This window comes from Zerene cesonia, unplaced genomic scaffold (assembly GCF_012273895.1).
Source record: "Zerene cesonia ecotype Mississippi unplaced genomic scaffold, Zerene_cesonia_1.1 Zces_u010, whole genome shotgun sequence".
Classification (NCBI taxonomy): Eukaryota; Metazoa; Arthropoda; class Insecta; order Lepidoptera; family Pieridae; genus Zerene; species Zerene cesonia.
Genome location: NW_024045140.1, coordinates 1,009,669 through 1,026,634, shown reverse-complemented (window position 1 = coordinate 1,026,634; position 16,966 = coordinate 1,009,669). Strand labels below are relative to the sequence as shown.

At 36.4% G+C, this 16,966-nt stretch overlaps 2 protein-coding genes across 2 annotated transcripts in view; both read left to right on the top strand.

Moving 5' to 3' along the window:
• Nucleotides 1–316: 316 nt before the first annotated feature.
• Nucleotides 317–1,911, top strand: LOC119839231 (thioredoxin domain-containing protein 9; the record flags this gene model as incomplete). The annotated part of the gene is made up of 2 exons (XM_038365449.1): nt 317–459; nt 960–1,911. Coding segments are annotated over 2 exons (279 nt in total), but the record flags the coding sequence as incomplete, so codon positions are not given.
• A 1,887-nt stretch (nt 1,912–3,798) lies between these two features.
• Nucleotides 3,799–16,966, top strand: part of LOC119839230 (mitochondrial coenzyme A transporter SLC25A42-like) — a 17,008-nt gene continuing 3,840 nt past the window's right edge. The window contains exons 1-7 of the mRNA XM_038365448.1: nt 3,799–4,002; nt 9,263–9,348; nt 13,635–13,773; nt 14,639–14,827; nt 15,537–15,707; nt 16,038–16,123; nt 16,942–16,962. Coding sequence (XP_038221376.1) covers nt 9,297–9,348; nt 13,635–13,773; nt 14,639–14,827; nt 15,537–15,707; nt 16,038–16,123; nt 16,942–16,962 — 658 coding nt within the window. The 5' untranslated portion in view covers nt 3,799–4,002; nt 9,263–9,296. The remainder of the gene's footprint in view (nt 4,003–9,262; nt 9,349–13,634; nt 13,774–14,638; nt 14,828–15,536; nt 15,708–16,037; nt 16,124–16,941; nt 16,963–16,966) is intronic.

The window sequence follows — 16,966 nt, the reverse complement described above, 5'->3', positions numbered from 1 at the left end:
ATGTTTTAAACAACTTCACAGAAATTCAGCTTGTTGGGACTTTATGTAACTTCGAATGTCTAAATTGACCGGACTATGCAGTCTCTATTGAATTTTAATAAAAAGTCTATTACAGGTCTGGATAATTGTAGTTTCCACAGGTTACGCGAAAAGTGCACTACACGCGGGCGCAGCCGCTGGCAACAGCTAGTAAATGATAATATAAACACTAGACAATACAGTCAGTCAGTCTGTCAATAGATTCACTTATACATTAATTTAATTGATCTTTATTCTCAAAAAAACCTCCATACGAATAAAACGGTTTTATCATAAACTTGCAGGTCGTCTCAAGATCCGCGTGATCCCCACCATCGCGCTGGTGAAGGACAACAAGACGAAGGACTTTGTCGTCGGGTTCACTGACCTCGGCAACCGAGATGACTTCTCCACCGACGTGCTCGAATGGAGGATCGCCAGGTGACGTCACTATATGTGATAACTGGCTCTCCGACCCCGGCTGCGCACGCGCAGTTTTATGATACTCCCATGGAATTATGAATATGTCATGATTCACCCTTGCGGTGGGGGGAGGAAAAGATGTTATATGTCATTTGTAGTTGAATTTTTAGTTTTATAGTATCGAAATATACTTTATAAATGAAATGTAGAGTCCCGTGTCCCCGAGTGAGGTGTGGGGGGTGATATACACCTGTTTCACTGATTGATTCCCTTTATGGTTATGTTGGTGATCAGCCTTCTGTGTCCAGTCAGAATGAGACATATCTTCTGTGAGTCCCCACTGGGAGTCTTTAAGACGAACAACAAAATTTTGATGGATTCTAATAAATACAGCGATGCAAAGAGAAGGTTTATACGTATAATAACATCTATTAAACTATTATAAATAAAAAATTATTTTTTTTAATTTATTGGCCTGGCCAAAAGCTAGTTTATAAATGAACGAACGTCTGTTTCAGAGCTCAAGTGATTGAATACTCCGGAGACCTGCTGGTCCCACCCGCAGAGGGCAAGAAGAAGACGTTGCACGTGCAGAGCAAGCGGACCATCAGGAGCCGAAATGATTCGGACTCGAGCGATGGTCTCAGCGATTGATCACCTCCAGCTAGGCTAGATGTGTGACTCTAGAAGCGCTAATTGAGACTGGATTCTTAACACCTAAATCGATTTTGTCATGCAGTATTATGTAATTGCATATTCAATTTTTTAAATTCTTATATTTTAGAACACATACAAATCCATGAAATGGTAGTGACACTCTGAATGTTTATGGCTGGTGGTGATTGCTTACCATAAGGCTGATCACCACATTGCTCACTGTGAATAAAAAATAAATACAAATATATCTTTAAACAGTGATATGGTGTAAATTTTTGTGTTATATATGTCTCCGCTAAATAATGAATACTCTGGGTTTTGCAATCAACTTTGCTACTATAAAGAAATAATGTAACTTTTTAATATTTTGTATGATTCACAATTTTTAGTTACAATCTCACTTGTTTATAATCTTATGGTTATATATAATATAGGAAAATATAAAAAAAAGTAATTAAAAGTATTCAAATTTTATGCGCCTAAGGGACACCTCGCGCCATCTATTGGGGTGTCCTTTAGGTTCATGAAACTGTAAGAGTAGAAGAGATTCGATGACTGTGGCGGGATCACGGGCGGCCGAGAGGCTAGGCGTTGCTACGGTTTGGTAAAAAGACGTGGGGTTCTAATCCCGTTGAGTGATCGAATTTTTTCTATTTCAAAATTTCTCATTTATAAAGCATTTCTATAAAAGTAAAAATTAAGATTTCTTTCACTTATTACGGTATTAATTCTAAATTTAATGCAACATTTACATTAATTCAGTCTATAGACCCTTTATATTTGCATCGAGGTTTCAATTTATTCCATTGACGATCCACTTACTAGACCCGATGCGATGTTCATTACATCATTCACACATACGTGCGTTTTGTGTATTTACTAGTTGTATCTTACGTATTCCTCAGCCCACACTGAGCTAGCTTTGTGTTGAGCTAGATTTTTTTTATTTATGTCCACGCAGAACAGTTTACACAGTAGCAGGATTTAAATAAACATTTGTTTATTGCACAGGGTGCACAAAGATTCAAATTATGTTTACTTGCAAGAATGTAGGTATCAATTATAGATTTTTATTACAATATTCTGTGGCTAGCACATTCTGTTTGGGTGCAGATTGTAAAAATCGAAAATTAACTTAATAATAACGTCCTAAATTAATACCCAAAGTGAAAAAAAGGAGTTATATGTGTTTTTTGGCAGATTATTTTGTTTGAATAGTTTTCATTGAAAATATTTGATGTTTGATTGATGATGATTTGATTTATTATCTATTGTCGACTTGAGCATAAAGACATTATGACTGAACTCGCCTGTCTGTAATCAGTTGTAATTGTTGCTCTTAAATAAATCACTTAGATTTTTTAAGCATTTTCATATTTTTTATACAAATTTTGCTGGTTGTTTCATATTTGAATGTTTGTTGGTGTTTGTGTGCTTGATTAAATTATATTTTAGTATATTAACAATAAAATTTTAAGTACTCTAATTGTATTGTTTTTTTACTCCCATCCACTGTTTGATTGGATAATATCTCACCGATTGATTCTGGATTTGACGAAGGTATGTGATTTATGTAATTAATTTTTAAATTAATGCTGAGGGGACAATCGATTAGCGATAGATTGCCCAAAAAAATTTGCCTATAGTTCATAATAGAAATTTTTGTATAATCATATCAATTTGGTAATATAAATTTCAGGTATATATTTTTTATTAATTAATTACTAGCTGCTCGCTCGTAGTACAAATATAGCTTATGTCGCTCAGTGAAGCTGCAGTTATCTAACGGTGAAAGAATTTTTGAAATCGGCTGAATTTTTATAATATTAGTGTAGATACGTAATTTTAAAGGAATGATGTAAAGAAAAACTGGTGTTTTGGTCATGTTTTAAAAAATGTGCCTATCACAAACAATACAATAAACACAGTACAAAATTTAGAAATTAAAAACTTTTCAACGGATTTTAAACGCGATTTATTCATTATATTATTAACTCGAGTCTCCCCATGACCACGCCCGCTGTAAAGTGTTCGAAACGTCGGGTTAATAATATAATGAATTAATCGCGTTTTGTAATCCGTTGAAAAGTTTTTAATTTCTAAATGTATAATACTCGCGTAAAACCAAATACAAGAAAATACAGTACAAAATTGTTAAAAGCTATTTTTAATTATTATTAAGTTACAAGGCGATGTAGAAGAGCTGGGTAAGATTTTTTTTTATGCCATGAACGGGCATCAGAGCTGGTGGTTCGTCTGATGGAAAGCGAACACCACCGCCCAAGATCATTCGCAGACATGAGACATAGTGCCTCTGCGAATTCACTGACCCAAGGAATTGACGACAGGAAAGAAGAAATGGATTGAGAAGGGTCAGGAAAAGGAAAAGGGCCTTTCTCTTTCCTTTTTTCGAGATATCAAGTTCTATATATTTCAGATATCTAGATATCTCTAGATATCTAGAGATGTCTCTTGTTCTGCGCTATCGGTCAGTGTCTAGATAGATATAGATATCTAGATACAGAAACTATTTGGAGTCAAGTTGAATGTCACAAAGTACTGATAGTGCAGAAACCCGCTTCAGTCTTCAGAGGTCAATGCGCCAGCCAATAATAAACGTGTATCCGAATTTCATGCATAATGACATTGACAATGATTGACATTATATTTTGATCTTTGATTAACTTGTCAAACAAAGTTTTGAGACGGGTCGTGTTGCAATCTGAATTCTTTATCCAGTTTCTAAAATATACCTCAAGGGTGGGCAAGTTTGTGTGATAAACTCCTCATTAAACGATACGAAACAACAAGTAACGGGGCTTTTTGTACAAAACATATAAACATTAATAAAGTGAATTGCAGTGTGAGACATAATTGTTTTTCGCAGAAACGGAAATACATTCCGTAAGTGTAATTATTTTAAATTTTTGGATAAATAGCCATTAATATTTATAACAATGTTAATGTGTTTTTGTTTTTTTATCAACCAATATTGTCAAGGTTGGAGTTTGTACTTTGAACTCAACACCATACGAAAATAAAAACAATATGTGCTATATCTCGCAATTGAATGTATTTGATTCCACTAAGAATTCATGTCTAGTAAAATATTTGTTTGCGAGTTTTATGTCATAAACTAATATTAATTTTTGTTTTTTTAGGTTATGTGTAAATTACGTAAAGTTAACTATATTTAATTTACGAAGCTTATTAGTCTTGTAGATAAGAGATAACCCGTTGAATTTTTGTAAGACTGTTCAACTGTGACTACATTTTATTATTAAATATTTAAATTTTAAACCATTACTAGGCAGATAAGGAAATTAAAAAGGTACAACTCAGAAATTTTTTTTCTGTTAATTTTCAGTGTTGAGTGAAGCTTTTATTTATGTACTTCAATCAGAATTCAAATATTTTTTTAAACTATTTATAATTAAAAATTTACTTTTTTTATTAATAATAAAGATTGCAAAAAAAATACATTCATTAAAATGTGCACAGAATTCAAAAGGATCAATGTTACTAAACTGAAAAAGTTTTCATGTCTTCAATATAGTATAGCTATTACTCTAAAAATATTTGGCTCACATCCAATAACCAACATGGATTCAGAAATTATTTATGTATTCTCTAACTATTTCTGTATTGTCTCCTAAAGAGTATTGATCAAACAGACAAAAAATATTTTTCAACTTGTAATGCATTTTATCTTTAAATTAGTAATCAGAGAAATAATTAATATGTAAATAGAATAAAAATAACTATAGAATCAACTAAATATTCTTGCTTGCTCTTGTACAGAGTATATAAAAGGAAATTATTTAATCCCAGCGATCCTAATCAGGATAATAAGATAAATTCGTGAAATTATTGTATTGTCACTGATCCTTGATAAGTGTAGAGTTTGAGTTCAATCCGTTTAAAGTGGGTCGAAATCGAGTCTAAAGGAGTCAGTTACATAGAATCATACAGGTGAAGCTGATAGAATCATGTTAAAAATAATTCACTGTGATAACACTGATCATAAAATCTGTTGTTATTGCATCATGTTGCAAGTTTTTTATTTGCCACTGGAAGTGTTTTGATGATATTTCACAGTGATTTAGCTTGTTTGCCAGAAAGATATTGAAATATTTGCATTTGTCTCCGTGGTTTTTAATATCATAAAAGAAAAAATTGCCCAAATCACTGGATGAATCCAGCTGAAATTTGGCATGCAGATAGATGTAGTGAAGTAGGCATCCCCTAAGAAAGGATTTTGATAAATTTCACCCCCGTTGGAGTTGAAATTTAGAATAAAATAGGGGAAAAAGCTTTCTACTGTAAAAATTTATTAAGACCGCGCGGGCGAAGCTGCGGGCTACAGCTAGTTAAAAAGTATAAAAATAACGTGTGTCAGCATAATCGAAACTACAGGTTTCACGTGATGCTTAAACAAATAGACCGTTTGTTTAAGCATCACGCAACATTTTTAAAACACACTTTGATTGATTGATTGATTGATAACTCTTTATTTGCACCAATACATAAGAACAAATATAAAAAGGACACTCGGCATAATTAAGCACAAATGGGCGGCCCTATCGCTAAGATAGCGGTCTCTTCCAGGCAACCTTAGATCGAGGTTTAGAGTTTAAGAGCTGTAAGAGGTTGATGGTGCATAACACACCAGAATTATATTAAAAAATAAAATATAATAGTTTAAAAAAACTATAAAACACGCTTTAACAAAAATCATATTTTGCAAATTGAAAACTGGAATAATTTTATCAAATTAGTGTATTGTCATCGGTCCTCAATAAATCTACAAAGTTTGAACGAAATCTGGCCGTTTAAAGTGGGTCAAAATCGCGCCCAAAGAAGTCAGTTACAAACAAACAAACATACAAACAAACAAACATACAGGTGAAGCTAATAAAAAGCGTGTAAAAACTTCAAATATTTAAACTGTATAATATAAATACGTAATATGTATAATAAATATACATAGGAAATATGAAGTGGGTTTTTGAACAAAATCATATTTTGTGTTTGATTTGGAGCAGTATTATTTACGCTTATATTTTTTATTTACTAACAAGTATTTTCAATAATAATAATAATTTGGTTCGGATTCGAACCCGCAAGGAAAGCGCAAACGTCTGTCAAAACGCTGTCCTAAACAGACCTGGCGGCGGACAGTCATGGCCGAGGCCAAGGAAATCGGGAAAACATGGAGCGAAATAAAAAGGGTAGCTCACGATAGGAGTAGCTGGCGGAACACTGTTGATGCCCTCTGCCCCAGCTAGGGGACATAGCAACCTAAGTCAGTCAAGTCATTTTCAATAAGCAAATTTCGCTTCATACAAATTTATTTTGTGATAATATATCTATTATGTTTCTTTAAAACTAAGTATGACTTCTCGTTTCACCCGCGTAAATAACTGTTCGATTTTTCTCCCAATGTTCTCGTCTTAATAAAAAGTAGCCAGTTAAAGCCCCTTTACAATCAGTCCAGCCGTTCCGGAGATTAGCCGAAACAAACGTCTCGTTTGTAAACACATGTACTGTCTATATTTCTGGTACATGTACCGTGTACATGCGGATGTATTTAGTTACAAGGTGCTATTTGATATACAAACAGACTAATTCTTTTTGTTACTATGTATTTCGGGTGTGTATTTTGAAGATATTTGAGAATGCCTTTGGCACGTTTGTGTCTATGTCACTTATGAAACTTCCCGAATGTTCAACTCAGTGACAAATTTCATTAGAATGATGTGCAGAAATCATAACTTTTGATACAAAGACATTGCATCTGTATGAATAAAGATGTATATGAAACGTCGCCAGTCGAACAATTTTTGTCACCTTCCGGTCATTCACATAGCTTCAAGGTCGATTAAATTTAAATCTTTGCGTATTTATAAAAAACAGTTCGATCCTAAGGTATCCGCATCACCGTCCTATCCAAAAAACTCCGTTGTGGCCAGCTTGTGCAAGCATTCTGGTGGCCTCGCCAGGATAATTCGCTTCTAGTTGGCTGTTGCTATGACGGCTGCAAAATCCGACACCCCATCTGGTACCGTCAACTAGAAAATAATTAATGTGCTTTTCAACAAATACCGGAGGTCCGTTTTCTTTTCTCGCCCTTCCCAATCCATCTCTTTCTAGTCTTATCCTACTAATATTATAAATGCGAAAGTTTGTAAGGATGTGTGTGTTTGTTGCTCTTTCACGCAAAAACTACTGAACCGATTGCAATGAAATTTGGTACGTAGACAGCTGGACAACTGGAATAACATATAGGCAACTTTTTATCTCGATATTTCTACGGGATACAAACTTACACGGGTGAAACCGCGGGGCGCAGCTAGTCATGTATACATTTCTTAATCTTTTTGCGCTTAAAAGCGGGCAGCGCATTCCCAAAGCCACTACCTCTGCTCTGTTCACGGGCGGTGGTGATCGCTTACCATCAGGCGCACCACCAGCTCAGTAGCTCGCTATCATATAAAAAATACGATTTTGAATTAAATTTTTCCATTATCGTAGAATTATATGAAGTCACAGTATGACTTTATGAGCTCGAAGTTAAAAACTAATAAAATATAATTTTTAGTTTTATAGCATTGAAATGCTTTATAAATGAGAAATTTTGAAAGAATAGAAAAAATTTGATCACGAGGCAGGATTCGAACCTGCGTTGCTACGGTTAGGCAAGATACGCAGGTTCGAATCCTGCCTCGTGATCAAATTTTTTCTATTCTTTCAAAATTTCTCAACTAATAAAATATCTAATCTCGTTAATTGAAAGCATTCGTATTTTATGGTTTCCGATTGTCATGGAGCAGACTGTTTCCATGTGAAATACTCATTTATTTTATCGCTCGGCGCTCATACGAAATATTATCCTAAACCTTATCAATAATAGATCAGCTGTTCAGCTCACACGATAACAATCGTGACGAAATTATGGAAAAGATTACGATATATTTACCATAATTTCGTCACAATTCAATCAATCACATCAAATTAAACTTTTAAATCTTAATAAGTATAAATTACGTGTAGTTTGTCCGCGATGGACTCCTAAACTATTCAACCGATTTTAATCAAATTCTCACGTCGTGTGCAGTTTGATCAAGCTTAAAAAAATAGTTTATGTTATTTTAATTTTTTTTTTTTTTTATATATCATAGCGGGTAGCTGAGCTGGTGGTTCGCCTGATGGTAAGCGATCACCACCGCCCATAAACATTCGCAAAGGTAGTACCTCTGTGAATGCGCTGCCCGCTTTTATGGGGTAAGGGAAAAGGAAAGGATTAACGACTGGGAAGAAGGAATGGACTAGGACGGGTGAGGAAAAGGAAAACGGGCCTCCGGCTCCCCCACTCACCGTACGAAACACAGTGGCATGCCACTATTTCACGCCGGTTTTCTGTGGGGGTGTGGTACTTCCCCGGTGCGAGCTGGCCCAATTCATGCCGAAGCGTGCTCGACTCCCACAATACATTACGATGAATGATTACCCGGGTGGAGCCCGGGCATGCAGCTAATCTTTATAAATATAGTTAAAAAAAGTTATGCAGATTATATGTTAGGTATTTTTTCAAATTTAGCGATCCTAGACTAGGATAATAAGATAGACTCATGATATTGTATTGTCACCGATCCCTGATAAGTGTACCGAGTGGTCAGGAGCCGTCACGAGCCGCCACAGCGACAGACGCAGGTTCGAAGCAATCCAATAGAAAATTCAATGATCAACTTCTTTTCTATTCGAAACATTCAAATTAATATTTAGATGTATAAGGACGTTGAAATACGAAATGTATAATTCGAAGATATAAATATAATCAATATATATATCTATTTTATATAAGAGTGATGATGGGAAAATTAGTAGGAACTCGTACACGTATAGGTCACGTAACACCAGCTGAAATTGGCCATAAAATGAAGCAAAAAAAGAAAAACAATTTTTTATAGTACAGGTAGTGCCTCTGTGAATGAGCTGCCCGCTTTCAATGGGCCTCCGGCTCCCCCACTTACTGTACACAACACAGTGCCATGTTACTATTTGATGCGTACCGTTTGTGCTGGCACAGCTGGCACGATTCGTGCTGAAGCGTACTCGATTACCACATAACATTCGATATTTAAATTTCTATGCATGATTCCAGCCGATTCTCCCCCAACGTCATGTAAGCGGGCAGGATGACTGGCGACGCGCGAGTACCGCCTGTGAAGAGCGAGGTCGCGCACCATGGTAAGTGTTGGCTCCATCATCATCATCATCACCACCATCATCATCATCATCACCACCATCATCATCATCATCATCATCATCATGAACACAATGTACATTATTTATTTATTATAGTTTATTGCACAACTTAGAAACAACAGGAAAAACAATAAACAAAACAAAAAAGTCATCGTTCGTACAAACCGCGGCCTTACTAAACAGCAATCTCTGCCAGACAACCTGGTAGGAAAGGTGCAATGTGCCAAGTTCTCATAAAACCTAGTGAAATCGTTATGTATGTACAGGCGATTAATCCGTTTTATTTTTAACAAGCATGTGCCCGCGGCTTCGCACGCGTTTAATTCGGAGTAGTTTAATAGATGTTATTATACATATAAACCTTTCTCTTGAATTACTTTATCTAATAAAAAAAACCCCATCAAGATCTGTTGCGTAGCTTTAAAGATTTAAGCATACATAGGGACATGGGGACAGAGAAAGCGACTTTGTTTTATACTATGTAGTGAAAAGTCATTATTGTCATATTACTCATTGGGTTTACCCAAAGTACTTAGTATTCTCGATATCGGTGTATAGTGTTATTGATATCTGTGATGGTAATGATATAATCGTCAAATCGCCGGCGCACACTTAAGTGTTAAGGATTACACCATGTATATTATCTTTTAATAGAGTGGGCTTGTCGGCTATCACGGGGGATTTATCGGCAATGCTTTTGATAAAAAATAAACAGTTTAATTTTTAGTTTTACAGCATTGAAATGCTTTATAAATGAGATATTTTGAAAGAATAGAAGAATGGGGTGTCTCATAGGCACATAAAACCGTAAGAGTAGAAGAGATTCGATGACTGTGGCAGGATCACGGGCGGCCGAGAGGCTAGGCGTTGCTACGGTTCGGCAAAAAGACGCGGATTCTAATCCCGTATCCTGATCAAACTTTTTATATTCTTTCTAAATTTCTCAGGATTGAATCGAATATTTTTTAATGATGCAGACACGGAGTGAATTCAAATCAAATCAAATTATTTATTAAATCAAACACTTAACCTAACCTTATAGCTAAGTACACACACTAGTACGAATTGTATGCAAAGAAAAAAAGTCAAAATAGATTTCAATGTTTATCTCTGCTCTTACAATGAAAACTCGAACATGATAGGTATTGAATTCGTTACAAGTTCCACATTTAGTGAATATGATAAATAAATCGCTTACACTAGCTAGGTAAGGCCCAATTGAATGCTGTTGGAAAGTTGTATATATACTCCGTAGCAAGAACATTTCGCTTGTGCGATTCAGAATCGTGTCGCAACACACACACACACACACACACACACACACACACACACACACACACACACACACACACACACACACACACATGCAACATGGAAGCAAAACGTTGCGTCAACCAGCGCTGTCTAAAATTGAGTTTCGACAGCGCTGGTTTTTAAACAGTCATTACAAACGGCTTTTACCCGCGGCTTCGCACGCGTTAAATTCGAAGTAGTTCAGTAGATGTTATTATATACATTTAAACCTTTTTCTTGAATCACTCTATCTATTAAAAAAAACCCCATCAAAATCCGTTGTGTAATTTTAAAGATCGAAGCATAAATATAATACAAAAAGCGGGAACCGACTTTGCTTTATACTATGTGACGAGTGATACCTGTATTAAGTTTGTAGCTTAGTTTTCATTGTAAGAAAATTGACATCTAAACATGTTTATTTTTAAACGCAAAAAAACAACAAATCATCAAGTAATCCACGTTTGGATCGCAAGATAAGATATCTTCGAATTTATAAATAATACTAAAGCACTATCTCTTAATCGTATTGCTTTAAGTGCCCTCGTACTTTACCCTACTAATAACTGATTAATTATCCAAAAATAGCTGCTGTTGCGTCCGTTAAAATCATTAAAAAGAGTGTACATTAATTATGATTCATAAAAAACTGAATCGTCTTCAAATTGTCAAAACTGAAAATTATAAGTTGTGGTCACATATAACAGGTTGTGCATACGCCAATTTATGTTTATAAATGATCTTAAGTATACATGTAAGGACCTTTTGTGATCCTTAAAAAATTAAATAAAATAAACAACCGCACCAGATTCAAACGCGGCAGCGCCAGCTTTAAAATAAAAAAAAAAAAAAAAGTTTTTTTAAACTATTATTTATTTTCTACTTTTTAGTTTGGATTATTTATAATTTTAAACTATTGCACGACTCGAACGACGAAAATTTTAATTAATTTTCTTACCTTATCGACTATAGATGAAAATTATATAAATTAACAAAAATCATATTTTGCAAATTGAAAAATGGAATAATTTTATCAAATTAGTGTATTGTCATCGGTCCTCAATAAATCTACAAAGTTTGAACGAAATCTGGCCGTTTAAAGTGGGTCAAAATCGCGCCCAAAGAAGTCGGTTACAAACAAACAAACAAACATACAGGTGAAGCTAATAAAAAGCGTGTAAAAATCGTGTAAAAAGAGAATCCTTAAAATCTATTCACTATCTTAGTATCCATCCAATACAGTCGAATTGAGAATCTTCCTCTTTTTGAAGCCGGTTAATTATTATTATTGTTTTAAATAATCGACCGTCGCATGGAACAGTGGTTAACGCGTGAGCATAGAACCGAGAGGTCTTGGGAACAATTCTCGATGGGAAAGAAAATATATCGGACTAGGACACAGTTGGCTGATCATCTACTTGTTCTATCTGTACTACATTATATATAGTCTATCGTTCTCAGGGATCACGTACATATCAGACTGTGAAAACGATCCAGTAGATCCTGAGATCAGCGCATTTAGACACTAATAATTTAACATCTCAGCTTTATATTTAGTACAGATTGTAGAGTTGTCATTGTTTCTTTGAATAAGCTTATCGCAGGAACAGCTGGATCGGATTGCATAGGTGGTAAATTTGTCGAGGAAGGTTAAAAAACATAATTCGTTCTATTTAACTCCTTCTTTCCCTATCCCTTAAAAACGGCTAGCGCATTCGCAAAGGAACACTCTGCTCTGTTCATGGGCGGTGGTGATCGCTTACTATCAGGCGAACCACCAGCTCAGTTGTCCTCTGCCACATAATAAAATCCATCACGCTGCGGCCAATAGAAGCGGAGCAACGATAAAACAGGATATAATTTTTATGACCCTGGGATATCTCAATCAGTAATCGATCAAGGAAAAGGAAAACTAAAAAGTCCAAATAACTAATTTACTGAAGCAACGCGGCTGCGATTATTATTGTTATCGTACAGTTATCAGTTATAATATTGTTGTTATTTATATACGACGATGATAAGAAAAGCAAAGACGCAGATTCTTTTGAGAGGATCTTAGAGACATCGCACGGCGCTATTATTAGAATTTCGTTATATTTAGAATATTTATATTCCCCTTAGTTTGATCGTAATAAAATTAATTGATCGTAGTTAACAGCCAAATTGATGTAGTCAGTTGATAACAAATCGCAGTCATAAAGGCTATTAAGGAAGTGAGGGTAGTTGGACGTTAGAACGCAGTGGCTAACGCCGTAGGAATGCGCCACATTTCTAAGTTTCCACATTTAATAGGATTCGACAGCTAAACGAGTTTTGATAACTTATGAGATGCGATATTTGTATCTCAACTGACAATTTAACATCCAACGGAATGTTAAAACACAATTGATATCCGACAATACCTTAAAATAAAATGTGGTCGAGACTCATTTAATGAAGATAAAATCTATAACAAGTGTTCACACATCATGCATTCCAACTTAAACAATTATTTATCAATTAAAATTCTTATAGAAGCACTTTAGAATCGTCATAACATAGTTTTAACATAACCACTACTTCACCATTATATAACCATAGATCTAAATGTTGGTTATTTAAAATTATGATTTCATAAACATTTTATCAATATAACTGTCTTCGTTACTTGTTAATTTCTGTTAGTAAAGAGATTTATTTTGCCAGTGACAAGCTCACAATCTCACTCAAAAAGTCCGAAACAAAACTCTGCCTAACACATGCGTAGGCAGAGTATTCTAATACCATCGATTTTGAACGTTACTGCAACGGAATAAGATTTTAATTCCGATGAATGTTTCGACGCTCGAACATCTTTGGACGAACTTTTAATGTTAAGTGTGTTAAGTGATTGTGAGACTTCTCGTTTATAGTATGTTCGTCAAAGGTCACTGGCGAAATAGTCCTTTTTCCTTTCTATTTTTATATATTGGTTTCGTGTAATTGTACTGGTGAAGGGTTAGGCGCGGGGACGCAGCGGCAGCTGTCGGGCGGCGCGCTCGTGCTGACGTCGCTGGTGGCGGGCGCGGCGGCCGGCGCGCTCGCCAAGACAGCTATCGCGCCGCTCGACCGCACCAAGATTAACTTTCAGACTTCGTGAGTACACCGGAGCGTTGATATCAGCTTGTTTATTGATTTATTTATTTCATTAAGGATCACCAACATGACGTACACTGGTAACTGGTAACATAGAAAGTTATATGAAAACACTAGCAAAGACTTAGTGCTGTCATAAATATAGGCAACCACTGCTAATAAAAATAACAATACGCAGCCTGCAGTTAACGGCTATTTAAGTATGAAGAAATTATTTGTCTTATACATATTATCATGTGATCGTGTGGGAATTAGTAAAGGTTGTTACAAGCGATTAAATTCTGTGACGTGATTTTACCACCCTGAGTGCAGGTTTAGTGTTCTGTGAATCCAGATCTAGCTACAGGTTTCTCTCAAGTAGTCATGTCACCGCCTAGATCACGATCTATTTTAAATTAGGTAGACTTGTGATCAAATTAATGCCCGTTTTATCAAACGTTAAATAAACTCTAAAATCCTAACTTTGTTATATATTGCTTTACTAGTAATCTTGATTTTGCTTTAATTATTGTTTCTTTCTGTTTTTAGAATTGTACAAACGCACTTGAAGAAATTGAAGTTTTTATATAGATAGGATCGTCTATCTAGTTGTTATTTATGTACAAATGCTATAGGGCATTGTGTTTTTAAGATTTTTGAGCTTCGCGTAAGAGCTTGGGTGGAAATGAATTCTCTAAATGGTAGAAAATTTTTACGAAAATGTAATAGTATTTTTTTGTGATTGATTTTATGCGACTATGAGTATATTAAACCTATTACAAACTTTTTATTCTCAATATTCTACAAATGTAAGAAATTTTATTACGTATTACTTAATTGACATTTAAAGCACGCAAATGTGTGTGTGTGTGTGTGGCGGCTGCAGGCAGACCGTGTACTCGTGGCGGGCGGCGCTCAAGTTCCTGGAGCAGAGTTGCCGCACCGAGGGCGTGATGGCGCTCTGGCGCGGCAACAGCGCCACGATGGCGCGCATCGTGCCCTACGCCGCCATACAGTTCACTGCGCACGAGCAGTGGAAGCGCTTGCTGGGGGTCGACTCGCCGCAGACCGCGCAGTTAGTGATCGAATTGTTTTATCATCTTCATCATCACCGTCTTCAACATTACCGTCATTATCATAATTATCATCGCCACCACGACCACCACTATTACCGTCATCAATATCAACATCATCATCATCATCGCCATCTCTTACCAGCCAAATTCATAATACAGCACACTAGACGTTTAGCAGACTTGTCTGGCATCGACTTTAAATTGATGAGTGGGCAGCGTTTATAGTAATTTTATTAATTCAGTTATCCTAGTTTACATGTCGGTTCAATCTTTGTTTTAAAAATACATAGTACACGGAGTTTAAATTCGTTGGCTGCTAAGAAGTGTATTTATTGGGGAACTCTTTGTAGATATATTTTTGTTCAAATTCTCTATTTTCTCTTTTCTGTCCCAATTTTTGGTTAACATGACATGGTACGCAAATATAATGGTTCGTTTACACGCTCGGCAAGGTTCGATAACCGATTAAATTATTCAAAATACAAGCGTGTAAATTGGGTGTTTGCTAGCTTGCAAGAGCTTGCGGCTGGCCCGAGCTAGTGTCGGTTTTTGACATTTATCAAAGTACAAGCTAATGTACTCGCATGCGTGTAAATAATTCCCCAACGTTTGTGTAAGCTTGGAGCTTGCGGTCGCTCGTTGAGCCACAGCAGGCGCGTAAATGTACCATAACACATTTCCGCATCATGACCGATGTCGCGTGGGCAGGGCGTCCCCGCTGCGGCTGCTGGCGGCGGGCTCGCTGGCGGGCGTGACGTCACAGAGCGCGACGTACCCGCTGGACCTGGCGCGCGCGCGGATGGCGGTCGCGCAGTACACCTCGCTGCGCGCCGTCTTCGCGCACGCCGTGCGCCACGAGGGGCTGCGCACGCTCTACCGGTGCGTGCCGCACACACACACGCGCACACAGACGCGCATACATACACGTTCTCACACACAGACATTATTTATTATTTACCACGTCTGCTTTATAAAAAGGTTCAAACAAATTTGAGCTTACCGGCCTGGAATCTGAACGCATGTCCAAGTAACTTGTGTTATAGTAAGATGTGATTATTTATAAGTGGGATGGAAATAATACAATAAAAAGATCAATTTGAAGTGAACGAAAAGAGTACTTATTGAAGTGTACCCACAGTGACAAAGAGAAGACTACCACGAGACGTGACATCAATTAGAAACGCTAACACAAGCACTTTATGATTGTAGCGGTTACCCGGCTACGGTGCTGGGTGTGATTCCGTATGCGGGTGTCTCCTTCTTCACGTACGATTCGCTCAAACATTGGTACCTTGGTGAGTGGGTTTGATTTTTTTTTTTATGTTAGATGACAATTAAAAGGTTTTGTCACTTTCATAGGTTATAAATAAGAAAGGTCGAAGAGCGGACCCTGGCGGAACACCAAAGTATGAAGCAACATTATTTTCTTATTTGACTTATCAATTGAATATGTATAGTTACTTGAAGGAACTACGATTTAGAAATAATTTTAACCTGATAACTTTTTATATCTTTGCTGTTTGATTTGTATGATGACGTAAATGAAGAAATGTTACAATTGAACTTTTCGGTAATTATTTTGATGTTTGAAAATTTTATTGAATGAAATATTTCGCGTGATATTTGTTTTTTAGAACTTTGGGAAGCGGTCAAAGAATTCATATAAAGAATGTACTTTTATCAAAATCATCATGGTCATAAGAAACACACGTTTCCTAAATTTGAGCATAATACGCGCAGTCGAAATGTGTAGTTGTTTATTGTACGTCATTACCGATTGTATACTAACTTCTGAGATCGAGGGCTGTGTCTTACAAATCATTATAATAAAAAAAAATTGTCAAAAATTGCTTGTATGCGCGCGGGCGCGTGTTTGTGTGTGTATGTGGGTGTGTGCATGTGCGTGCGTGCACGATGTGCGTGTGTTTGTGTGTGTATGAGCGTGCGCGATATGCGTGATCGTGTGTTAGTGTGTATGTGCGTGATCGTGTGTTAGTGTGTATGTGCGTGTGGGTGTGTGTCTGAGCGTCTGAGCTTGTGTTTGCTCATTCGCGTCCGTACGCGCTAGACGCTCCGAAAAGTGGTAGGTCCATGAAGGCACTTGCGGTCGCAGAGTACACGGGCGCGAGCCCGAGCGG